The sequence below is a fragment of the Python bivittatus genome, unplaced genomic scaffold (genome assembly GCF_059951505.1).
Source record: "Python bivittatus isolate LINGU-HERP-01145 unplaced genomic scaffold, Pbiv_v1 ctg000030_np1212, whole genome shotgun sequence".
Taxonomy (NCBI): domain Eukaryota; kingdom Metazoa; phylum Chordata; class Lepidosauria; order Squamata; family Pythonidae; genus Python; species Python bivittatus.
Window position 1 is genome coordinate 2,283,638 of NW_028277031.1, and position 26,741 is coordinate 2,310,378.

Below are 26,741 nucleotides of genomic sequence, written 5' to 3' on the forward strand. Positions count from 1 at the left end.
GCTTTCTTGCTGATCCTTTATTCTTACACACACTTGGTTTCCTGGAAAGTGAGCATTCTTGCTTGTCTCCCCTCTCTAGCCCAAGCCTTTACGCATGTATAACGTTTTCCTCTAATTCTTGAAGGAGATTGAGGGCATGTGCGGCTTGGCTCTTCTGGCACTGCATTTGGCACATATGCCACAAGATAAATTTGTCCCATTTTGCAGGCATGATATGATCTTCTTCCCCTAACCACATGTGGGAAAGATAGCTCATTCTGGAAGATTTCTCTCTGACGTCAATAGAATTTTAAAAATCTGTTGACATTTCACAAAATCAGAAGCATTCCTCTTGGATTTATGACCACTTGCAAATGATTTAGCAGATCACGATTCCTGGGGTTCTTTTTAGGGAATCATTTCTAAAACCAGAGTTTCTAACAGACCCTCATTTGGACAGCTTTAGGGGCAATTCCTCCTCCTCCTCCTCTCATCTCAAATGCAGAGAAGCAGGATGTGGGGAAACAGGGAGGGGTGGGGGGGTCTGTATGTTGTTCAGAGTCTCGCTATTCTTATTACATCTTCCCCAGTCTGTAATGCGAGATCATCCTTCCTCAAAGTAGTACTGCGCCGATGCCATGAGGCCTGGGAAAGATAGAAGTTGTAGATCTAAGGCAGTGTTTCTCAACCTTGGCAACTTTAAGCTGTGTGCACTTCAAGTCCCAGAATTCCCCAGCCAGCCATGCTGGCTAGGGAATTCTGGGAGTTGAAATCCATACAGCTTAAAGTTACCAAGGTTGAGAAACACTGATCTAAGGCAAGGTTTTATCATGTAACAAAGTCTTATTGAACTTGAATCCATCTAGTTAAAATGAACCTTCTGAATTAAAAATGCAAGCCTTCTTGTTACATTTAGATGGTTGGCGTGAAAGAGGAATTCCAGCAGAAAAAGGACAAAAATAGTTAGCCTCATTTAATTGTTCCCAAATGATTCGCAATACAGGTATCCTTGTTTAGCGACCACATTCTAAGCAAAGTGGTCGCTAAATGGGAAATCACGTGACCGTGACTGGCTTTTCCTTTTCTTCCCTCTCCTGCCCTTTGGAATGTGCTGGGATAATTAGCAAGAAGGGAATTAACATTTCTATTTACATTCATGGGAGAGTAAGCAGGCACACAGTGGTGCCCCGAGTGCGCTGCCAGCACCACTGCATTCCTTTTGATGTGTATTCCTCATTGTGTGCCTGCTTACTCTCTTGTAATCCCTTCATCTCCAATCTCTCTGCTCTGCAAGTGGGGGGGGGGGAAGGAAAAAAGTCAGACACAGGACAGTGCATGCAGCACAGGACAATGCAACAGCAATAATAATAATGGCAATCACATGATCAAGGGATACTGCGAAGCTTGTAAATATGCACCTTAGTTGCAAAGTTATTTTTTCAGCACCGTTGCAACTTTGAACAGTCACTGCATGAGGCAGTTGGTAAATGAGGTCTACCTGTACCGTGCACACAGTCTGTCTCAGTATACTGGCTTGGGAATTCCAGGAGTCGAAGTCCACACATCTTAAAGTTGCCAAGGTTGAGAAACACTGCTATAAACTAATATGTATTTGGGGAAGGGCATCAAAAATTATCAGGAGACTAGCAACTAAGGCGTCTGAAAGAGATTTTAAAAATTGGGTGTATTTGGCTTTGTTCAGAAAAAAGTCAGAGGCAGGGAAAGGTGACAGTCCTCTTTCAGGACCTGTAAGGATGTCACAGACAAGGTGGCAGCCTGTCTTCTCTCGTTCCAGAGTGCAAAACACGGAATAATAGATGTAAGTTAAGGAAGGCAGAGCTCACTTGAATTTTAGTAAGCAAATCCATGACTGAAAGTTATGGCCAGTGGAACCGGTGACCGAGTGGCCTCTCCGTCGGATGTGTGCAAAGATGCTTTCTTCTGAGCAGAGGTTTGGGCTGGCCTTCAGGCCTCTGAGGCCCGCTCTGACCTGTGGGCTCCGATTCTTCTACCCAAAAGCAAGCCCCACTGTGGCACGACCACTCCTTTCCTCCATTGCTGAGCAGAATAACCATGTAACAAACAGTCATCTAAATATGTGAGTGGATAGCTTATACAATCATAGCTTGTCATAGACAGAATACAAGTACCTGGGGTGTAAACAAACCACAACTTTTGGCATTTAGACAAAGCAGCCTTGCGTTGGAAGAGCTGAGTAGTGGAGGTGGGGTGAGCGCACTAATGCAGCTCAGGTGAATCACAGCAAACCACAGTCTGAAGTGGCAATGGGAGACCGCATTTCCCTCACCATAGGCCTGGGTTAGGAAGTCATGTGAGGACACCCAGAGGTCGCTTTCTTCAAACTCTCTCTCATGCATGAAACAGGAATTATTTGGTTTATATTCAAGTGACCATTTTTTTCTTCTCATTTCAATTTTTTGCAGCAGCAGCAACAATAATAACAATAACAATAACAATAATAATTATATGCCACCCAACTCCCAGCCACTCTGGGTGTTTATAAATTGTTAAAAACATTTAAAAACAAGGAAACAACAGAAAAGCCAAAAAGAATAAAGATGGCAGAAATGACTTGCTTTTATGGATTGAATGCAAAAAACAAAAGGAAAGAAAAAAAGCGCAGAAAGAAAAAGAAAAGAAAAATAATAGAAAGCACCCCCCCTCCCAGAATGGAATAGAGAATTAGAGATTCATATTCAAATGAGCATTTAATGTAGGGTTACGTCCTCCCATTTATAGAGGCAGTCCTCCCTCTCTCCAAACTCTTCCATCACTGTTCTGGCAGTGAGAAAAAACAAAAAAGGCGGGATGTACATGTTAAAAATCTAAATAAAGTGACATTTTCAGCATGTAGTACTGAAGGAATTGTTTCTGTGTGAGATGGCTAAAAGGGCTATTTGAAGAAGTGGGTAGGTCTGCCAAGTGTTTCCTTAAATTTTTCTCTGAGTGTATAACCATACATTTTGTATTAATTTCCATGGGCAACATGCAAGATGCCTGGAATGTGCAAAAGTGGCTTTGCCACTGCCCTGAAAAAAAAAAGGAAAGGGAGATTGAAAATCAAACCACCAACTGTTACTGGTCCCAGCGTGAAAAGGCAAACCACAGATTTTCTTTGCTTGCTTGCCTTAATTCCACAAGAGACCCCATTTCCTGGGAAGAGTAGTAGATGAGAAGGAGAGTCGGCAACCTTGTAAGGCAGACACAGTTGCTTTGCGGCTTCTGCACTTGTGATTTGGATGCATTTGCCATAGCAACAGCCTAATAAACTCTCCTGCTTGCAAGCCGCCTACTTGCAAACCGGCTTTTTCTGCAGGATTGAACAAGCAGCAGACAACCTGGCCAGGAGAAATATTGCAACTTTGAGAGAACAGAATTTGTTATAATATTGCATTCCTCTAAAATTGCCATAATTTATATTGATGAAAATCGGGTTATTTTGTGTTGATTTCGTCTTCACTTTACATCAGAAAATGCTGAAAATTGCAAACGTTATTATTCATTCAGTAAATGTATCCTGTCTGTTCTAGTACTCATTTTAATTGCCCTGACATTGGATCATGAAAATGAGATAAAAAGCAAATTCTGGTTGCTGTTTTTGGCAAACTAAGAAGTTAAGAAATGGGAATAGATTACTAATTAAGAGAAAATGTTTTAAGAGAAAAAAATTAAGGTTCATTGCAAAAATTATTTATGACAAAATCAAAGCTTATTGTATATGAAAGTCTGTGTTCAGTTATCCATTGATTGAGAGTTTGCTTAACCATGTGAAAAGGAGCAGAGTTTTGATTGCGTTGCTCTGGTTACCCTCTTCACTTTCTGATTCCCTTTTGGACACCCCTGTCCGTGCAACATTTGATTCATTGGTTATAGTCCCTTACTTTGTGTATAATTTTAATGTAGACATGATCCAAAGACAGAGGAGTGCTTAAAAACATAGAAGAAGCTGGCTTCAGGAGCATGACATTAAAAAAAAACATTTAGGGTACTGAAACAATGTCATATTGAAAAATTTGTCAAGACTGGGATTTCAGCATATCCCAGCTGAATATCTGGGTGGAGGATAGGCTGTAAAATTCGAGATTGTTCAGGTTAGCTATTATATTTATGTTACTGGGTGGTGTAGATTTATTATAATATAATCCAGGTGGATAAAGTTACAACAAAATCAGTCATAAAACAATATTCAGATAACTCCCAAATGAAAAAGTCTTCTCTCTGCCAGAAAGACAGTCAAGCAGATACCTCTTAGGCCACTCTTTTGCACTGAATAAAGGGGTGGGGAGGGGGGCTGGACAGGTAAAACCAGGAGGAGAGGCTCCTAATGGCCAAAATCAGCCCTGAGTGGGCTCAGAAATGGATTGGCGGCTGGACCAGATAGCGAAGGATTGGCACAGGACAAGGGGTCCCTCTGGCAGCTTTGTCGCCTGGACGTTCCAGACTTCGAGAGAAAATCTGAGATGGTTGATTCAGAATAATGGCCTTGAATTAACCCCTGAATCACTTTCTGTGTCACTGGCCTGCTACAATCTCACTCCTTGCAAAACTGTGACTCACTGCAGTCTCGATCTGAACAGATGCTTTCCCCATTAAAGCTCTGGTTGCAGGCCACACATCAAAAACATTGGGAGAGCGAGAGTCCATGGCAACTCCGGTCTACCCACTTTTTTTCTCTGCAGATGACATCATGGGAACATGACATCACACTTGGCAGGAGAACACTGGCTGTTTAATGTGCTCCTTGGACATATCACAGCAGTACCCCTTGTACTGCACTGAAGGAGAGTCATGCATGGTGAATGTAGCCTCTGAGGATGGTCCTTGCACACAGCACATTGCCCCTGCCATGCTTTGTTCTGTCCTCTTGTTAAGGGTTACGTTTATGTCTGTCTCAGCCCTGTCCACTCTTCAAGGGACTCCAGATGCTCTGTGGGAGAGGGCGTCAGTTTCCCCTGTTTCATTCTTGGCACCTAAGCGCCATAATTTGCAGCTGGTGGCGACTTTCACGGGGAGGAAGTTGCTCTCCTAAGCAAGCTTTTACTAGGACCGGCAAAAATGGCAACCAAGAGGGTGTTAGGACCCTCCTTCAGGAAGGGGTAGAGAAGCAAGAAGTTCTCAAAATTAGCATGCAAACCAATTTTAAAAAGTAGAAATGCATACAGCAGCATTAAAGGAGCAACACACCCACAAAATGAGTAAGCAGAGCAACAAAGAAAAAGGGCCCAAAGAAGATCTTTTAAGCAGAACAACTCCAAAAATGTTGACCATAATGTTTGAAAGTTTTTTTTTTTGGTAAAACTAATTCAAACATTGCTAGAAATAGATATTGTCTAATAATTATTTTGGCCCACCCTCCTGCCTCAAACTGATACTGTGCTTTAGATGTACTTTATGATTTCATGATCCAGCCGGAAAAGTTATCGAGTGGCCTGGATGGGTCGCATTTGCCAGTGGGCACGCCCTGCTGCGGATGCCGTACCGAGAAACACATTGGGTGGGGACAGATTGGTTGCAGTCCCCAGCCCCCTGGGGGAAACAGCTTGGGAAAGGGACAGCCACATTGACCCAGAGTCCTGAACTGCCTCTCAGATGTACGGGAGAGACGCTGTGCCTGAGTTCACAGATTGCACTGAATCCGCTGATGGTTTTGGCTTAATAAGTTTGATGAACTCCATTGTGGCCTTTGTAAATTAGGCTTTGGGGCCCAGGGTGGTGTGTGAACCTAGACAGTTGTGGCTCAGCTAGGTTTTTCTCCAAAGATGCTCCAAACACATGGGCACAAATGTGCGGAGGGGGTTCATACTTCACATTAAGCTGTTTTGAAAAACAGGCCACAATTAGTTCACATAAAACACTTAAACATAAGCCATGGTTTATAAACAAGAGTACCTGGCTTCACACAAGTTGCTAATCCAAAAACAATAAAACCAGGGGTATTTGTAGTGTATGTGTGTGTGTGGATTTGTGTGTGTGTGTAAAAACAAAATGACAGCGGCAGCCGTGTAATTGAAGCACCCCCCTTTATGTATACCACCATGCACCTAAAAAATGGCAACCATCATGACCTTTTTGACCCCCTCCCTTGCAGATGCCCCTGAATCAAACCTTTCCAGCACCTTGATGTTTTCCTTTGCATCCTTTACTGTCTGCATTTTACTCTTGAGCTGTGGGATAACAGCCTGGGTGCCCATTGGACTGGAGCTTTAAGAAGACCCAGGCTGCCATCCGACAGGCAGAACGATGCAGCAGGATGATGTCACATCAAGGAAGCTCTCCCTCCTTTGGGGCAGGAGATGGAAACCCCTTCCTCGCGGCGTGGGGCTAGCTGTACATATGCCAGAGCCAAGGAAAACGTAGCCAGAGGTAGAAGAACACCGAGGCCGTAGTGAGAGGAGAGCAGCCAGCGTGTCTGGAGTGGCATTTCTGTGGTATTGGTCCCTCCGAGCAAATTGGCTGTTCTTGATCCTTCGCTGTGGGAGTGGGAGTAAAGGGAAATGAACCGGGCGCCTTCTGGGGGGCTTAAGTCCAAGAGTTTTCCGCCCACCATACGGGAGAGCATGATTTTTCTGCAGACGTCTTTGCTCCTGTGCTCATGAAATGTTTTGCAAAGTGTATATGCTGGTTCCGTTTCGTCTGGAGGCAAACAAAAAAACCAAGATAAATATAGCAAAATACTCACTTTTCAGAAAAGGCTCCAACATTTACATCTCTTAAATATGCCACAATTTTCTTGCAAAAATTCTTCAGCAAAAAAAAAAAAAAGGGCAAAAAAAACCCCTTTTCTATTTGACAAATCTCATTTGTCCTAAAGTTTTAAGTTGGCTTCAGTGGGAGAAGAATATTACTTTTTTACATAACTGTTTTCAGAAATGAGAAATGAGGATTGTTTGGGGAACTGACTGTGGTTCAGCCAATTGAGGATTTAACACAAATTGTTTTAGCTACCAAACTGAATGTTAATTAAACTTATAATTAATCTTTGCTTAAAGCCTATATAGTATAATATGAACTATATGTGAATGTATATGTATATGTATACATTCATATATGTATGTATAAATGCCATTAACTAAAATAGTATTATGATACCAGCTTTTGTCTGTCTGTCTGTCTGTCTGATAAATATCTAGGACAATTAAAAGCACAAAGTAGGAGCTATAAGCCAGCTACAATTAAAAAGCAAACTGAAATAGCCTAGTCCTTAAAACCTGTTTGAGAATAAACCATCACCACAAAGAAGGGCCCTTTTCCTGGGCCTGCTGAAGCAACGGGGGGAGGAAAAACAACCAAAGCTGCTGCTAATGCAGGAACAGTGAATCGCTTGCTTTGCATTCTTCCTTTTTAACACAGAAAGGCACCGCTCTCATATTTATAGCTGGTCTGTCCAAGTCCTACAAGTACTTTTAAAGTGAGTGGGATTTATTTTGTTTTAAGAAATGGTTTTAAAAGATGACTTTTTGTGCAATTTTCCACCCCATGCCTCAAATAACTGTTGTTTGGCGCTCACCCATTATATTTATCCCTCCTGAATTCATTTTATCACTGAAATATCCTGGGCTCTTTTTGTGAGTACGTGGCCTCCTTTCTCTCCACGGATAACCCAGGGTTAGAGGGACACGGAGTAATCGGTAGCTGAAATGTGTCCTCTTTGGCTGAGCAAATCCATGTTTTCAAGCCCCTGGTTGTGAGTCTAGAGATAAGCAGGATTGTGGATGATAACAAGCTTAATCTCACTCATTTTCTCTCTAGGGATCTTTCCAGTAACAAGATCGGCACCTTAAATGCTGAAGTGTTTATACGTTTGACCTTCCTGGCAAAGCTGTAAGTACCTTTACATCTTTTGTTTATGCAGCACTGTGCGTGTTCCCCGATTCTGGTGAAGATGAAAGTTTACCTTGTGCTCAGTATCTCAGAGGATCTCAGCCTGAGTTTTAAGTGAAGAAGCTTCTAGTCCTTAATTTCTGCTGAAAGGCTTGAATGGAGGCAGTGGCTGATAAGATCTCTAGAGATGAAAAGAGGATGCAGGCAAGGGATCCGTATGGTGGATTATGATGATGATTTTATCCTGCCTTTTTTATATATATAACTCAAGGCGGTGAACATGCCTCCTCTTTTCTCCCAACAACAACCCTGTGAGGTAGGTTGGGCTGAGAGGGAGAGACTGGCCCAAAGTCACCCAACTGGCTTGCACTCACCACCTCCTGATTATGTACCTTTGTACACCTGTTCAAAGTGCTGAGTGTTTTATGCATTAGTTACACCACTACAGCCTGTTTTTAATAGAATCCCTTATTTATTTATTTATTTATTAGATTTATCTCTGCCCATCTCCCCCTTATGGGGGACTCTGGGCGGCTCACATAATCCATTAATACAATAAATATATATAAAATTACAGAAAGCATAAAAACTATACACAGCATTACCAAAAAAGAAAAAGTCCAAGATGGTTTCCAGAGCTGCAGACAACAGGCCTCTAAGGGGCTAGTCATCCCCACACTTGATGTCTTCCCTCCCCACCCCAGGCCAGATGGCAGAGCCAGGTCTTCAAAGCCCTCCAGAAGGCCAGGAGTGAAGGGGCCAATCTCAACTCCAGGGGCAGGATATTCCAAAGGGTGGGGGCCACAGCCGAGAAGGCCTGTCTTCTGGACTTCGCTAATTGAAGCTCTTTTACCGAGGGGATCCGAAGCATGCCCTCTCTGTGTGATTGGGTGGGATGGGTTGAAGTCATGGGGAAGAGGCGGTCCCTTAGGTAACCTGGTCCCATGCCATGTAGGGCTTTAAAGGTGATAACCAACACCTTGAATTGGACCCGGAAGCAAACTGGTACCCAATGCAGCTCGTGGAGCAATGGTGTTACATGGGTCCTTCTTGGGGCTCCAAAAATAGCCCATATGCTCCAGATTTGCCATGTTCCTGATTTTTAGCATCTGTCTTTAGTAAAACACGTTGGAGAGGATGTTGGGAATGACTTTGTAGAATGTTAGCACACACTAGAGTCAGGCAGAGAATTCTACCATCATTTTCCCTACTGGTACTCCTTCCATTTGATGACACAGGCTTTTGAAATGTCTTTCTAAGAAGAAGGGAATTTTGGAGAAATGCTTGTGCAGGGAGAATTGCGCTTATGTAATGCGCTTACTAATGCGCTCTTGCACTTACATAATGATAGGTGGCCAAGGGGTGGTGGGAGTGTCCTGTCCACAGAGCTCCAGCTCCCTGACCTCTTTTGCTATCCCAAAGGCAAATGTGGGAAAAGCCTTCCCATTAGCAGTCACTGCTAAGAGGAGCTTCTGGCCTTTGAGAAATTTGGAAAAAACTTTCGCCTAATTTGATGGAGAATTTAAAAAGGCACTTGTGCTTAGAAAAGATGGAAAAAATAAGACCATGAATGTGTGAACAAGACACAAGAAAAAGATGATTCGGTGATGATGGAAGCCAGGTTAGGAAATAATGCTAAGTGACAATTTTAAACCATGACTTGTTGAACAAACCATAGTGGCTTGGTCTACACAATCCATTAAGTCACAATAGGTGGGTTCACACATCAGGCTAAGCCAAAAGCAAACAAACAAGTAAAAAATGTTATTAAAGGCCAGCTAAAAACAACAACCAAGAGACAAACAAGCCAATTTATGCTCAGTGCTGTGTTAGGCCATAATGTGAATGCCCTGTAAAAAAGAAATATGACCAAAATTTGGGGTGTCAGGGTAAAATGCCTACTGTGGAACCACCCTGTTTCCAAACCCAGATTCTGTCTTCCAGCAACAGCTGAGCCTTTAGCGGTAACAGCAGCAGCAGCAGCAGCAGCAGCAGCAGCAGCAGCAGCAGCAATTCGATATATAAGTTACCTCAATCATCCAAGCAACTCTAGGCAACATACAACTTAATTAAACAAGTAGAAAACAGTAATATTGTAACTCCAAAAACTATTCCATTGTACCAGGGAAAGAAACACCAAGAGCCAAGGAATAAAGTCCCTCTATCAAGTGCCCTACTCCAGGGTTTCTTGGAAGAACCCCATTTTAAGGACTTTCCTAAACAACAACAGGCTTGGAGTTGTGCAGACCTGGGGAGGGGGCTGTTCGATAGGGCAGGGGTGGCCACAGAAAAGCATGTCTCTGAGATCCCACAAGACATCGTAATTTGAATGATGGGGCCTGGAGCATGCCTGCTGCCCTTGATCTCATAGGATGGGCAGACGTGCCTGGAAGGATGCTGTCTTGCAGATAACCAGGCCCTGAGTCCTGAAGGACTTTATGGGTGACCACCAACCCCAACTGGCAACCAGTGCAGCTCACGGAGCAGAGGTGGCACCCAGGTGAACTGAGGTGCACCCATATCTTCTTGGGCCACCGCATTCTGGACTAGCTGTAGTTTCTGAGTGGTCTTCAAGGGCAACCCTACGTATATGATTGTGTGGGGTAAAAGTGGGCCAAATGTGGTCCTTTGTTTAAATAGGATAAATATACTGCTGTGCTCCTATTTACGTATGTAAAGCTTGGAAGGCCACAAAGAATCCCTGCCTTTGAAAGCCTAGATTCCTATTTTGTTTGCATTTTCTTCTACAAATCTGAGATCCTTGTAGGAAAAGAAGTGGTCCAGACAGTCATTTTTATGGTCTCTTGGAATTTTGTCCCATTCTCAGTGATGCTGTTTCACACTATTTTGAAGCAGAAGGCAATAAACGCCTTTTGAAAAAGAAAATAGGGATAGTCCATTCCTACGACCCTTGCTTTAGTCAGATATGAAGGCTCCCTCCCCATAGACCACAAGGCATCTTCTGCTGCTTCAAAATTGAATGCAACAGAAACATCTTGGGCCAGAAATCATTTTGAGATGTTGCATCTGTCAAAGGCTTAGCAGGGCAGCGTGTCTTACTATACGTGGATGCCCTGTGTCCATCTGTCAGAAATGGCTTTTAATCATGAGAGTTACTTCTTGGGCAATCCTTATTTTCTGTCACTGCATTCTCTCCTTGGATTGAATAAATTCCCCAGCCCAAGTTAATCTTCTTCTGGCTGCCTTGTTCCTAAGATCTGAAAAGCCTCCTTCCTTCCTTATGTTTTTCCTGAGGAGAACTGACATTCCTGTCATGGAGGCCAACTGCTTTCATTTCCTCCCATTCTGTAACTCTGAGAACCTGGGGTTGCCATTTTAGCTGGGCTTCTTATTCCTTCCATGCTGCTGGACCATGAGAAAACATTTTTTCCTGTCCAGCGAAGCCATGGAGTGGCTTCTGACAACAGTATGGTCCAAGTTGAATTTGGCAGGACACGGCTGTGTTTTGGGACCTCTCAGGAGGTGGTTTAAATTCTCCTGTTCCTTTGACTCTCAAATCAGCTGGCTTTTGAATTGTGAATTCAGTGAGTCATAAACAACATCTTGTAAAGGAACGGGGGCACCATTTTAGATGGCGTCTTAGGCCTAAATAGTTGAGAGGGCAAGAGGGTTGGATGCCCCTGAAGGTTCAGTTGCTTCTCTCTGCCAGAACGGAGAGGTGGATAAATGGGAAGGCCATGCCTGGTCTAAAGCAGTTGGCTCTTTTCATTGGGAAATGTTGACTTAAGACAACAGCATGAATGGATTCCTTCTCTGGGTGGAAGGCAAGTGTGAGCCAAGGCTGTTGTTCCACAGGAAGTTCCCCTGTGCATGGGAGCAGTGGAATTTAAGATCTAACAGACCAGGGGCATCTGCAGGGGGATCAAAACAGTCAAGATAGTGCCCATGACTGGGCATTTGAAGCCCTTTTTCAGTGAGTGTTGTGTCCACAATGCATAAAAAAGGGGCAGGGCTTCATTTGAATAGTCACAGATGTCATTTTTTCACTGCCCTGGCCACTGCAGACACCCCATTAACAGACTCTTTATGTTAAACTTGCTTTTTGAAAAGCAGACCGTGGTTATGCTTCCTTTTCCCACAAGGCAGCTGAGCAGGGACTTGGGCTAAATCAGCCCTGGTTTGGATGGTTTCCTGCTGAAAAATTCTCCCCACCTGCTCTTTGTGCTTAAAGGTGCTCCTTGTAGTGTACACCAGCCCTTCAAAAGAAGCAGAGTAGATTCAGACTTCATGCTAACCCTTAGCTTGTTTTAATCTTGGTTTAGTGAGTAAACTACAAAACGCTAAATGATAAAGCTTCCTTTAAAAAGGTTGTTGAGGGGAGAGTAGGAACACGCTAAGCTGAAATGAAAGATGCCACAGAATCGTGAGAACCAGGATTGGGTGCTGGTGGGGGGTTGTAAGTAAATGGTGTGGGGAGGAAGAGCCCTCCCATGCACTGCTGTAGTGCCAGTTCAGCTTAGGACCTTGCGCAGCTGTCATTCCTGGGACATACAACCTCACAGTCTTTCTTTGAGATCCATAACAGTACAGTCTTCTTCTGCCTGGTGATCTTTAACTGCTATTCTAGCCCTTTTCCAATGAAAAATTATCTGTACCTGACATTTAGGTGGTGGCAGGAGAGAGGAAAGAGTGTGTACATTTGTACTCATGCCTTTTTTTGTCTTTTTCTGATTGCAGAGATTTAAGTAACAACAGGATTTCTTCGATAGAAGATGGAATATTTGATAATTTATTTAATTTAACTGAAATGTAAGTCAATATGTTGAACTTTCTTGTATTTTCAAGAATGTTCTTGTTCCCCTGCGATGTGGTCTTAGGATTCTAAAATCCTAAGCTGCTTAATTAGTTTTTTGCTGCATCCATTTTTACCTGCTTTGGTGGGAAGGATTGAATTAGATGTATGCAACTTATTTAGGCCAATGTTATTTTAAATATCTTGTTAAAAATTGTGGTGGAGGGGGGGATTTTCATCAGGACCACAACAGTGTCGATTATCCTTTTCCTTTAGGGGATGAATTTCATCATAGCTTGACATGGAAGGCTTAATTTATGCTTGCCATTACATAAACGTATCAGATGGATAACATTTCTGTTAATACGTTTTTCATCATGTCTAGCTTTGATCCCCCACTTATTCTAAAGGGGATTAGTCTGAGTATAACCTCTATCTCTGTCAAAATATCAAGTAAAGTCTCCTTTGAATCCAGTTTGTCTCCTGGTGTCGACATGAACACATCCAATATTATGGAAATGGTCTGCCATTGCCTTCTTCCAAGATTTCTTTTAATTTCTAATCTAGCCAAGTACCTATCAAGTACTGATTTAAATTAAGGCTGACAAAAAAATGTATGGACATAAATAAGCAAGAGTTAGCAGGATCAGGCCAAAGGAAGGTCTCCTGTTGCATACAATGGCCAAGAAGATGCCTTTGAGAAAGCCACAAACCAGACCTGAAGACCATGGCCATCTTCTGCCATTGTTCCTTGGCAGATTCTCTGCGTAGGATTGCATCACATTCTTGAGGAAATCTCCTAACCACTGCAAATTGGTTTCACCCCCTTTTAAGCCATCTGAGTTGACAGCCATCAGCATATTTTGGGTAACATTTATTTAAGCAATTTATCTCCTCTCTCACTCCTCATGAACTCTAGGCAGTTAAATGATTTCATGCACTGGCTGGAGTCACACATTGGTTTTTTTAACCATGCTTTGTTGAATAAGCCACAGTTGTCTAAATTCAGTTGTGCTAAGGCCAAGATGTTGACTTTTTTCCCTTGGCTAGGGTTGTACTACAGCATGCCTTGAATACAAAATGCAGGCCAGGACGGAAAAACTCCTCTGCTTTTTCCCCAGCATCCTTCCACTTACTGTTTTAGTTGTTATCGTAGAATGAGAAGAGGCTGGTTTTTGTTATCACCCTGTTTCCCCCATGTCTTTCAGAGACTTAAGTGGGAATCCATTTTTTTGTGATTGCAACCTCGCCTGGCTCCCCCGTTGGGTTGAAGAGAGAAATGTGAAAGTGTCCCGTCTGTCTGAGACGCGGTGTGCTCAGCCTCCGGAATTGGCCGACCTTCCGCTTTTCAATGTCTCCTTCGGTGACATTACTTGTGGTAAGGCAGAGAAGGATGTGTGCCTCTGGGTCAGCAGTGGGGAATGAAACACTGAAGAGCAAAGCACAGCAGTCATCCAACAACAATTGCTCATAGTAGAACGGGGGCCCAGTTTTGTACAAGCCACCATTTTGTATAAATATACATCTATGTCCAGTATTCTGTTTTTTTTCGGGATAATGTTGTGCAAAGCATGAAGAAAAAGAAGCAGTGAGGCAAGGAAATTAAAAGAGGAGATAGGAGAAAAAGAAGGAAAAACAAGTCTAACTAAATCTGGTGTTATGTAAATGTGAGAGGGATATTTAGGCTGTTTTCAGGAAAAGCATCAGGACATCATATGGTTTAATTCACCAAGTTTCATGTATTGTGTGAGCCCTGCCTATCTGTCTCACATTAGTGGGTATTCAGTGCTTTCCCAGTTGGTCTCGTTGGGCTCTCCAAACTGACCACTTCCATCCCCAGATCCTGGTCTGGTCTGCTTGGTGGGTCTAGCTTGGCCCAACTACATACTGCAAATGCAGCAGGTTCTTGTAGAGAGTGTGGAAGATGACCTGGACAGAAAGTACAAGAATTATTACCTACGCAAAGGAGGCTGAAACATTTTTTAAGTCCAGAACAACGAGGTAACATTTGGAAGCGGTTCAGGCAGATACCAACCTGATTCTTATACTCAGATTATACCAATCTGAGTATAAGAACAGGGAGGAGGGGGCAGACTTGAATCACAGTAACACAATAACACAATCAGACTTGCAAGGTTGTGTTGTTATAGCCAGTCTCAATAAAAGTAGTTTTAGCCTTCCTGTGGAGTTGGTTTCCTGATCTGGTCTACCTAGTGGGGCTGACGGTTCTTCATCAAAGGGTACCTCCCTAGGGTACCTCCCTCCACCTCACCCCAGTGGGATCCTCTTTCAGGATCCATGGCCCAGAGTAATGGGGCTTGTGGCCTGGCTCTAGTGAGCATCCCCACGGGGTAAGATGGGATGTGGTGGGCTGGCTGGCTGGCTGAACCAGCTGTGCTTCTGTTGCTTCTCCTTCTAGGAGCCGATTATATTGCCTGCCTGCCGGACAACAGCACAGGCGGAGCTGATTCTGTCATACGATTCACATCCCGTTTGCCACAGAACCTGACAGAGGAGATGTGCAGCGCACTCTGCTATGCTGATGGGCAAGACTACGGGGGCTTTAGTGAGGAAGCGGACTGCTTTTGTGGCTTTGCTCTGGAGCCAAACGCTTCCTCTGGCTGTTTACCCTTCTGCGCCAAGCCACTGGCCGGACCCCTCTGTGGCGGCCCAACATTGGTTTCCAGGGTCTTTTCAGCTGTGCTGCCTGTGTCCTTGGTGGGCCCTGGGACACCTTGCAGTGTCTACCAAGAGGTGGCTTTTGTTCTCCACCTTCCAGTTGCTGTGGGCACAATTCAGTGGGACTTTGGGGATGAAACCGGGCTTTTCAATACCACCAAGACTGCCATTCTTCAGGTGTACTCATTGCCGGGACTCTTCAGCGTCACAGCTACCATTTTTGTCGGCAGCCGGTTTATCTCAGCGCAGACCGAAATTGAGGTGCTGGCCTCCCCAGAGGAGATGGAGCTTCAGTGTCCCCCTTTGGTGAAGACCAGTGAAAGTTTACAGTTACATATAAGGAATCGTGGAGGAACCGGCCTCTCAGTGGCCTATAGCATTGCTGCCCAGGACCAAGAGCCTGGAAAAGGTGAGTGATCCAGGATGAAGCTGGGAATGGGCACTAAATGTCTTCATTTTGAGCTAATCTGAATGAAGGATTCTGCCACCAATGTTTCTCTTCCCTCTGAATCTCCCCCTTGGGGCCGTTTCCCATCAATGCCAGCTGGTGGAGGCATTGCTGTAAGCCAGCCTTCCCAGCTTGGAGCCTCCAGAAGGGTAGACTACAAAATGACTCATCCCCACCCACCATGATTCTTGGAGAAGTCTAATAGAAGTGAATATGTGTAGCTCAGGGTTGAACTGTGGAGTCCTTGGGGTTCTCTGAGCTTGGCTGTTTCCTTGCAAACATTTCATTACCTGGCTAGGTAACATCTTCAGTGCTAGAATGGAATGGGGTTTGCTCTCTGTTTATATATAGTGGCTTGCCCTGCCAGTGTTGGGGTGGTGGAGGTTTACTTTTATTTTTTTCTTCTCCTGGTAGTTCCTTGGTTAGGGTATTGTTTGCTGCTTGATTGTATGCCTGGTGATAATCTTGGTGTTAATCTCTGCTTATCTGGGTGATGGTTGCTGGTGAGGAGAAGTTCTGGTCTTTTGTTTCTTTTTTATTGCCTCTTTTGAGTAGTGTGTAGATGTTGTTTCTCTGTGTGCCTGTTGATGGTTACCTTGTCTGAATACCAAGCTTCCAGGAATTCCCTCACATTTTTGGATTTAGCTTGGTCTAAGATGCTGACAGTTTCCCAGTTGAAACTGTGATTATGTCTGTCTATGTGTTGTGAGATTAAGGAGTTTTCATCGTGTCTTCTGACTGCTAGTTGGTGTTCATGGATGCGCTCTGCTAGGCTTCTGCCTGTCTGTCCTGCATAGTGGTTGGTACAGTCCTTACGCTGTATGTTGTAGATGACTCCTGTTTTTCCTTCTTGGGCTATGTTTTGGAGGGCTTTAGTTGGTGTGTGTGCTACAGAGATGCCACATGGTTGTAATAGTCTGTTGGTTGTTTCTGAGATGTTTCTGATGTATGGCAGTGTTATCCTTTTCATAGCTTGTGTTGGTTATGTTGTAGTACGTTGAATGGTCAGGCACTTTTTGATAAAAGTTGCGTGGATATCCATTTTGTTGGAAGGTGTTATATAGGTGGTCTGTTTCCTTTTTCTGCTGTTCTGGGTTGCTGCGGTGCGTTTGCGCTCGTTTGAATAATGTTCTTACACGGCTCTTCTTGTGGGAGGTGGGGTTGTTGCTTCGATCATGGAGCACTTGCTTAGTGTGGGTTGTTTTCTGATAGACTTGAGTTTTCAGTTTGCTGTTTCCTCTGCTGATGAGGATATTCAGGAAGGGTGGCGTGTTGTTGTTTTCTTCCTCTCTGGTGGATTTTATTCCTTTGAAGATGTTGTTGATAGTTTCATGTGTCTTCTCTAGTTGTTCCTTTTTTATTATAACAAAGGTGTCATCTACATACCGGATCCATACTTTTGGTTGTATGTGTGGAAGTCCTAAGCGTTGCATTAAAATCTCTGTATATAAACAGAGAGCAAACCCCACTCCATTCTAGCACTGAAGATGTTACCTAGCCGGGTAATGAAATGTTTGCAAGAAAACAACCAAGCTCAGAGAACCCCAAGGACTCCACAGTTGGAGAATTCTTCTTGAAATTCTTCTCATGGTTAGAGAAGGATGACCTTCAGGAACAGAAGTGAGCCTGAAAGATAGAAAGTGACTTTCTCTCTAATTCCCCTTCCACAATCAATAGAAAGCAGTAAGAATATCTTAGGCTACAAGAGAAAACTTTTAGTTTAAAGCTACCAAGCCCTGGAAAGTCTTAACAGCATTTTGCTGGATTGCTTTGGTCTGATTTCCACCTTCAGCAGCAGCAGACCAGCCCTGAGATGGAGGCTCTGTTGTGAGGACTTGTCATCTACAACAATAAGCAAGCCATCTCAGAGCTGGGGCAAAGAGGGTGTGTGAATGAGCCCAAAACCAGGTAGCATGAGCATAATTAGAGTTACAGTGTGCAGCTCTTTTCGGTTTGTAGGCTCAGAATTTTTGCATTTTACTCTACCAATGTGAAGTGTTCTGGGACAATGATGGCTAGGGGCCTGTCGTATCTCTTGTACAGCTTAAAAACTGGGCTTATGAAAAAAGAGCTTGGTGCATTGCTGCTCAGCCTTTGAAACTTTTATCTTTCTTGGAAGGATATTGACCCTCCCAAGGGTCAAAGGAGGGTGGAAGAGGAGACATAGAGGAATCTTTGGGGTTTGGGCCAAATTGGTGTTTCTCCCATGCCATTGATGGACTTGGTGGTTTGGTCAAGAGGCCAGAGCCTGTCCTTTGAGCTTTCTGTGCACAGTCCAAAAGCTAACTAGTCCCTTCTTGGTTGTGCAGTGATCCTTCCAGGTTGCCCCTTGGACAGTGTGGTCTTCCCTGGGAATAGCCACTGCTATTGGCTCGGAGCAGAAAAAGCGGAATGGCTGGAGGCCCAGAGGCTTTGCCAAGAGCACGGCAGTGGAGATCTGGCCTTTGTCAGCAGCCCTGAAATCCAGAACTTCTTAGTGTCCAGTGTCACCAGGTGAGTTAGTAAAAACACGGTCTAATTGTTAGAAATAACATGACATTGCCCTGTTTGGTTAAGGATGATGCTGGGACTCAAATATTTTCTGCTGATTACTGTATGGGGGAGTGATTGTTAAGGTGGGAATATTCTGGTCCTCTGTTGCCAATTCCTTACCTATCTTCCTCCTCAGTCTGGCTGGGACAGAGCAGGTTAAAGACAAAACAGCCAGGGGGAGGTTTGCATTAAGAATCGGCGAGGATGGATGGAGCCCCCCTCTATTCCTACAAATGCACCACAGACCGTTCTCCTAAGCCAACGTTCATCTTGCGAGAGAACCTGGAGTTGGCCAGTGGAACTCTGTCATTAATGGTGGTCCGAATTACACTCCCTACAACTTAGGGGTATCTGCAGGAAATGTTTTAAGAAAGTTAAGATGCGTTGACAGCTATGACTGCACAATCAAAGCCTCCATTCCTGTTTTACCTGCTTCATGTGCACGACACATTTCAAAAGGGTCAGGACTTCAATTATACAAGTGCAGGTGCCATCTTGACTTTTTTTGACACCCCCCCCCCCCGGAGCCTTTATTTCATTAAAGCTGGCTTGCTGCTGCTACATGGTGTTTGGTTTCCCCTTAAGGAGAGCATTTTCCTCTTTGCTTACAGCCTTGAATGGGATTAATTTCTTGTATTACTTCAATAAATAATTGGTTGTCAAAATCTCTCCACCTTCTAGACTTCCCTCAGGCTTGAGTCCCAGCACCAGCAGTTCTATCTGACCAATCTAAATAAATCAACAACAAAAAGGCAAAGGATTTGTAAGTGATTGAGTGAGACATTGCTCTTTTTTGCTAAGGAGATGGAGGAGTCATATGCTTTGCTCCCTTTCCAATGCTCTTCTTCTTCCACAAGAAGACGCTTCATGGTTTGCCCTGTCCTGGAGTTATGTCTTGTGTTGAGAAGTGATCCACATAGTTATTCCAAACTGTTAGCAAATCCACTTTGAACCCTGCGTACCAATGTTCGTAACTTCAGCAGCCTGGGTTTGCATTAATCAAAGTCAAAGCCAATATAAATATAATAAAATATCAAGATTAAAACAAACCATGGGAGAAATGACAGGAGAGAACACAAGTCCATGGATAATCCTGATCAGCAGACCAGAAATGTTACATCTGTGCTGTTGTGTTTCTGTCATTCTGAAAATCTTCTTCCTTGCAGTTTTAAAGATGCATAGCTTCCTGAATCTTTGTGCAATTTTCTCTGCACATTTGGCAGCTCCTCCCTCTCTACCATACAGAGGATGGAATTGCTTGCTCCTGATTTGCTTTTGTGGAAATTACCCAGATATGGGATGCTCTGCTTATCCACCATCCATCTTTCCTTAGTTCTTGCTCATGTTCTCTGCTTCTTATTGCATGCCTCCACTTTTATTCTTCATCAGAAAAAGAACAGCCCATTTCCTCCTGAGCCAGATTCTGATGACTCACCCAGATGCCATGGGGGGCATCTGTGCTTGACTTCTTGCAATTCCACTTGGCCATTTTTTCAGCCCAGGACAGTGGGATGGGCAGCTGGCACAGACAGGATCTGGCATCTTCCTTCTTTGTGTCTGCAGCTATACAGAGGAATTTTTTAAAGTTAGCACCCTCTAACCTCAGTCTCAGGATTTGGATATTGACCTTGGACGTATTCTGGTCTTTTTCCCAAGGAGATATATTTCTGAATTCACTAAGGCTTCTTTTTTCATTGGTTGGGAATCATTCTGTGATTACCAATATGTTAATCCTCGGTTTAGAGATTCTTTCCTTTCCTAAGAACTAGAAATCTTCTAATCACTCAAGTAGATTAAATCCTGAATAATTTTGTGATTATCAGTTTATATCCTCTTGGGTCTGATACTCTCTTTTCTAAGAATTATTAATTTTATTTATAGATTAATAAGTGGTTCTGAGGTTTCTGTATACCTTCCCTTGGTTTAAGACCTTTCCCTGTTTATACCTAACCTTGGCATGAACATGCTCTGGCAACACCTTCTATCCTCCAGGTCCTTGTGAGGTGGCCTTCATCTTGTCACCAGTCCTGGAAAAAAACAGCCTTGAGTTGTCCTTAGCTACACCGGTGTTAAAGTAGCGTTTCCCCCTTATTTGAACACCATCTGGATCTTTTAGGCTTTGCCACCTGTTTTCCTTGGAGGGAAGTCAGGGGAATGGAGGTGATGGGGAAAAGAAGCAGGAGAGGGGTTGGCAAGGGGACCTCCACTTTCATGCTGGTAAAATTGTCTGCCGGCTCAAGAGTGAGTGGAGAGCAGTGGAGAAAGGCCCAAAGTAGTGTTTTGCCAACCCCATCCAAGGGAAGCATCAAGGTACCTAAAATCCGTTATGGTTTGCTACCCATTTCCGTGCAGGGAAATCAAGGGACTGGAAGTGACTGGGACAGAGGTGATAAAAGAGAGATCAGCAGCAAATGCCATGGCAACTCAAGGATGGGCAGCGGGGAAAAGGTCCTCTGAGAGCCTCTCCTTTTCTAAGCATGATTCAAGGGGTGTGCAGGGTTCTCTGGGTTGAGGGCCAGACATAGCTCTGAGTGGTGTGCCGGGAGCCACCTTCCCAAAATAGGTGGAGGAGGCATGAGAGAAAATAAAGTTTACTTTGTGCCATTTTTATTTAGGTCATGTAAATACAGTGATTAGTTCTCCTTCTGACACATTAGAAATTATAATGAAAAATGAAATTATTAGATTATTAAATGCATGAGCTTTTGGAGGTTCCCGGGGGCCAGAAGAAGACTTTTGTGGTGGAGGTGGCCATAGGGAGTTGGAGTTCAGACCTCTGGGTTCTTAAGAGGTCATGCTCCTTCCTTTGACTTTCTGTTAGCCGTTTTCCTTTTTGCTGGAGGGGCTGCAGGACCATCACCATCCTCGGAGGGATGTCGCTGTGCCTCTGTATCCATTTCTGTTCTGGGCTTGCCCTGTCGGATAGACATGGCAAGGGATCCAGGGCGTGGCGCTCCTCTTGGTTCAGTTCGGTGAGAGAAGATGAATGAGGGAGGTGTGGGAAACAACAGCGGAGGAAATCTGTTTCCCATTAGCCCATGTGACAGCCAAGACCCTCCCTCCCTTGTGGCTGCTTGATGGCTCCCTCCTCTATCTAAACTTTCTTTTCGTGAAGCAACTGTTGTGGGGGGGAGCAAAGGGTCAGGTGCTGCTGAGGACGTTGAGATGTGAGGTGGGTTATTCACGCAAAGAGTCTCCCTCCCTTTGGGAGTTTGGCGCCAGGGTGCAGGGGTGGATGGGCATGGCGTTGCTGTCCTGCTTTTCTGCAGTGACTCTCAGAATGAGATCATGGCTGGAATGAGAACGGGAGAATCTCAGTGGCTCTTTGGGGATGGCAGCAAGTGAGTTGGCTGTTCCTGAGACCAATCTCTTGATGAGCAATGCCAATAGCTAAGGAGCAAAACACCATGGCTGTTTATCCTTTAGGCATATTTTTGTGCCTTTAGAAAAAAGAAGAAGAAGACGAAGAAGAAGAAGAAGAAGAAGAGAACCTTGTTGGATTGCATGAGCAAGTTATTTTTGTCGTTACTTTCTTGCTGTGAAAGCTCTTTTTGAGATGACTTCATTACTGTGGCTGGCAAAGCATCTCCGTGGTGGAGAACCATTGATTATCTCTGGAAATCAAGCCCCGCCATCCTGTTTGTGCATGACTTAAGCAGGGTGAGCAGAGGGTGGGACTTTGGCAAGGTATGAATGCAGAACCTCTTTTTTATTTAAAAAAAAAGAGGAGAAATAAAGCTTTTCAGCCAGTTTGGCTGCTTGGCTCTGCTCCTCCAGCACACTTAATTCGGTTAGTTACGAACCCCGTCAGATCCCCCTCCTGGTGGTTTTGCCAGCAAACAGCTGGCTAACCGAGCAGCCCGTTTTCTCCCCAAAGTGCCATGTATGGCAGGGCTACATGTCTGTGCCAGCCCCTGTGCCAGGTGGCAGCAGGTGTGGCTTGGCCACGGCAGCCAATCCATGTGGAGAAAGGGGGTACAATGAATCCACTGGCTTGGTTGGGAATTCCCATAATAAGGCAGATGGGGCAGAGTTAGTCCAACCTGGTGCATGGCACTGGGCTAAATCCCATCCTTTGGGGATCAGCTCACCTGTCTAGCAGCACACTCACCTGGCCTCCTCTTAAGCCAGTTGGTTGGCCTTTTGCCCCCAAGTGTCTCTCCAGCTCCAGGGAGGGTTCTTCTCCCACTGGCAGGGAGTTTGGGCTCTGCGCTTCATCCGGTTTCCACCTCAGTCCTACTGCCTGAAGACCCAGGGCTGCAGCAAATGCTTGGGGGCTGAGGATGTACCTATGCTGGTGGGGAAGGTGCAAGAGCCGGAGCCGAAGGGAGGATGATGTAGAGTGTCTGGATTGGGCAGGAAATGCCCACTTTTAGTAAGGGAGGGGGATAGTGTTGAGAATTTTTTGTATGTTTTTAGGGAGGGTTGTTGGTTGGAGGGGAGAGGAAGGCAGAATGAAACCCACTCTAGTGATGGGTGCGTTGTAACTGGGTTTGAACTCCTGGTAGCCCTTTTAGAAGAGTGTCCACAACATGGTGCCCTGGTACCCAGCAGCCTGAGAAGTTGGCTCTCCTGGTGTTTTCAGAGGCTGCCTTGAAGGCATTGTGCAATAAACCTTTTAAGTCACTTAGCAGAGGGCCTGAGTGTCGTTCTTAAAGGATTCCAGACAGGGATAAATGTCTTCAGATGGGGAGGAAGATTATTCCAACCAGATGTGCCCAGAGTACTTGAGAAAACGTTGGGCTTTGAAGTCTGGTTTCCCTGGGGCAGGCTGTTGCCCCCCCCACCTCCCCAATCAACAAGTTCCTGTATCTGTAAGCTGGGGAGGAGGTGTGCACTGCAGAGTGTGTTGACCTCTTCGTGCCTGTGGGCAGGGCTGAGTTTTGGGGTTTCCGTGCATTTCCCACCTCAGAATGGTAGAGAATTAACTGCTGTCTCTTTTCCACCCTCCTGGCAAGAGGGGGCTTGGGTGGCTTGGTTCTGATTTAAAGCTCCACTTGATAATTTGTAAGAAACTTTGTCAAAGAAAAGACCATCTGTGTAGCACCGAAAGGACCAGTGGCCAGATGCCATGATGGTTTCCCTGGGAAAGGAATTCCAGGCATGGGGTGCCACTGCCAGAGAGAAATGATCTTTGGTCAGCACAGAGGGTGGGGGCCTTGGAAGAGGGTGTCTGGTGATGCTTGCAAAGCACAAGCAGGCTCAGAGGGAAGGACTGCCCCTCCCCGCCAGCTGCAGAGGGGCAGAAAGGCAAATGCCTGGTCTGTGAATGCTGGTGTGGCTATTGGAGAACTGGCAGGGTTGGGCCCAGAAGGATCCACTGCCCGTCATAACCTTCAGCTCAGTTGGTAACTAATTGAAGCTCCTGGAAAGACAGCCCCCTGTTCATACAGCCTCATTTGGATGTTGCCAGGACACAGAGGACCAGCTGCTCAGGCAGGCTGCATCAAACAAAGGCTTCCTTGCAGGAAAGTAGTGCTTGGTTGGCATATTTATCAGGAGTTTCCCCAAAGGCTGGAGCTGGACATTTAAGCCAGGAGGGATAGCCAACCCAAGGAGCGCAGGATCCCCAAACCTTCCGTGTGGCCCCTGGGAGCCGTTCCAGAAGCTGCCGCAGTTGTAATTTTAAATGCGTTGACTGGGAAATGGTCAGTGCGGTTTGTGAACCCAGCTGTTACTAAGAACCAGGGTGGGGGTAGTGGGGAAGGGGCTGGACGAGGAGCTGGGAGACCCAGGTTCTAGTCCTCCTCACCCACACTACCTCACTGGGTAGGAAGAAAGGAGGGAGCTTCTAGGCATGCCACCTTGAGCTCCTGTACAAAAAGGGCAGATATAAATCAAATCAGTGAATAAATAAAAATGATCTGCTTTAATTAAAGCATTTCTCTTGCCCTCAGCCCCTCAGAGGCCCTGCACATCCCTGGCTTAATCCTACTCTTAACTAACTGACTCAAGGCATTTCTTACAGCCCTGTTTTTTTGTGCGGGGCTTCGATCATGGAGCCATAGCCGCCATCCTGACCTTTTTGGCCTTGCCTCCCTGTGGGTGCCCCTGAACCAGCTGCATAAGAAACCCAAGCATTTGCTTCCCTTTGTGCTGCGTGCCCTTAACCTGCATGCTTTCAATAGTTGGCTGCGTGTTTCATTGTCAAAATGGGAAGGTTACTTCCTCCTGGGGCCAGCCCACCCTCTGTCACCTCCATGTGCGTATTCTTGAGTGGTCTTCTGGAACAAACGGCAAGTGGGGGTCTTCTGGGTGGTGCATTTCATGCCGACGACTTCCTGACGCAGCTGGGCTTTCTCTCCCCAAAGGAGCCTGGATGTCTGGATCGGGTTTAACGATGTTGCAAGCCCCAGCCCTTTGCCACAAGGTGAGGAAGGGTTCGATCTGCAGAGCTGCCAGAACTGGCTTCCGGGGGAGCCCCATCCCTCCAATGCCGACCACTGTGTCCGGATGGGTCCTGCTGGACAGTGCAACACGGATCTGTGTACGGCCAAGCACAGCTACGTGTGCGAGCGCAAGCCACAAGGTGGGTTTCATCCTGGGGCACTTGGGCACGGGGCTGTCTGAAAAAGGCTCAGCCGGGAGTGATGTGCCCTTTCTGGCTCATTGAGATCAAGACAGAATTCCTGGTATTCCAGGACATTGGCTCATGGTGTGCTTTCAGACCCTTTGACTCTTTCTGCACACTTTCCTAGAGAGAAATTCTCTTGCATTTAGAGTAGGGAGGAGTGAGTTTCTTGCGGCTGGGGCTGCCCTAGCCCTCTAGCCTGCTTTTAGAGGCCTCGGGAGACGTGGCCAGTGACACCTGAGATCTCTGGAGCAGGGTTGGAGCAGGCTATGGGGAGGTTGAGGGGTTTTAAAGAGCAAAATGGATGCATGTATGTTTCCTCCCCCCCCCCGTGGAAAATTGGTCCTAGTTCTGAGAGGTTTTAAGGAGATGGAATAGATGCCAAAAGCCTCTGCTAGGATTAAGCACCCATTTCCTCCTTTACTGTGACCCCATCAATTAGACAAAGACCCATGAAGGACATTGTTTTTGCCCACCTTACGAAAAGGATGCAGGAGGTCTTGCCAAGTCTGCAGATTGGCCATCCCTGGCCTAGAAGAAAATTGAGCAGATTTGATTTCTTCCTTGGGGAGGGGTGGGTGGTGGCGGCATTATTTAATTAAACAAACAGAAAAGGGGGGGGAAATGGAACAGTAGAAAATAGGGGAGGGGGAAGAACAAATCAGCAAATTGTCTAAAACAAGGTGCCCTTTCCAATGAAAATATGGGCCCGTTTTATGCTGCTGCTTCCCCAAAGACCCTATGTGAAAGTTTTATTTGGAGCAGAAAAACAAAACAAAACAAAATTCTGTGGAAAATTGTCAGATTTGGGGATTTGTATCTTTCCAATAAGAAAAAGAGACTAATGTTCCTCCCTCCCCTCCCTGTTTTTCCCTTTGCTCCTTCCAACAGAGATTCTTCTAAATGCTGACCACTTCCAACTGGGAGCTCTTGCATTTGACACCTATGTGGCCACCAGAAGCCTGACCGAAAGAGAAGACCTCTCTGCCCCGTCAGGGCTGGTGGAGGTGAGGAGCACTGACGACCTTGTCGGGCATGAATCTCTCACCAGAGGCCTCTGTGAAATCTTGGCCCTTCTGTTTTCCAGACGATGGGATTTCCCGGCTTGGCATTCCAGCGGGAGGGCTTTCTAATAGCATTGGAGCTGGTGACGCAAAAGCTACAACAAGCGGTCCATGTCCGGTTTCGAGTGCATCGTCTAGCCCACCCAAAAGGTGAGAGAACATTGGGTTGACTGACCAGACATTTTAGTTGATAGGGATCTTGGTGCTTCTGATGTCATTGTCCAGCTGCTCTTACCATCAACTAACATGGGTTGTCCTTCAACTTAGGCCTGTGAGATCTTGCTCTGCCCTTTGGAGCAATGGAAAATAACCTTTTATCCTGTATATGACCTTTCTCCAGGTATTTGAAGGGTCCTCTCCCTCTCCAGGTCCAGCCTAGGAACCTGATCCAGTAACCCTTTAGGGGCACCCATTGTGAACATTCCTGGTGCCAGGACACTCAAGCGTGAGCATCCCCCTCCAGTGGCATTAAATATCAATACAGGCACTCTTCTGGGGGCCGTATTGGACAATGGACTCTTTACATAAGCCTTCCAACAGTGTGATGCAGCTGCTAGAAAGGCAACTGCTGTCTTAGGGTGCATTAATAGGAGCAGAGAGTCCAAATCATGGGAAGTGATAGTTCCACCCTTTGAGATGCTGTGTTCAGTTTTGGGCACCACGGTTCAGAAAGAACAGTGACAAATTATAGCAGGTTCAGAAGAGAGTGAAGACAGTAAAGGACCTGGAAACCAGGCCCACTGAAGAAGGCCTAGAGAATGTGGGTATATTTAGCCTACAGAAAAGACAACGGGGAAGTATGATAGCAGTTTCAAATGCCTGAAGAGTTGTCAGGTAGGAGTGGGAGTGGACTTACTTTCTATTGCTCCAGAG

The 26,741-nt window shown here is 45.3% G+C and overlaps 1 protein-coding gene across 1 annotated transcript in view; it reads left to right on the forward strand.

Annotated features, from left to right (window-relative positions):
- The window catches only part of PKD1 (polycystin 1, transient receptor potential channel interacting), a 128,889-nt gene that overhangs the window by 29,052 nt on the left and 73,096 nt on the right, over positions 1-26,741 (forward strand). Inside the window, exons 2-9 of the mRNA XM_088152401.1 lie at positions 7,750-7,821; positions 12,520-12,591; positions 13,783-13,952; positions 14,994-15,662; positions 18,011-18,194; positions 24,545-24,762; positions 25,696-25,811; positions 25,892-26,018. Coding sequence (XP_088008527.1) covers positions 7,750-7,821; positions 12,520-12,591; positions 13,783-13,952; positions 14,994-15,662; positions 18,011-18,194; positions 24,545-24,762; positions 25,696-25,811; positions 25,892-26,018 — 1,628 coding nt within the window. The remainder of the gene's footprint in view (positions 1-7,749; positions 7,822-12,519; positions 12,592-13,782; positions 13,953-14,993; positions 15,663-18,010; positions 18,195-24,544; positions 24,763-25,695; positions 25,812-25,891; positions 26,019-26,741) is intronic.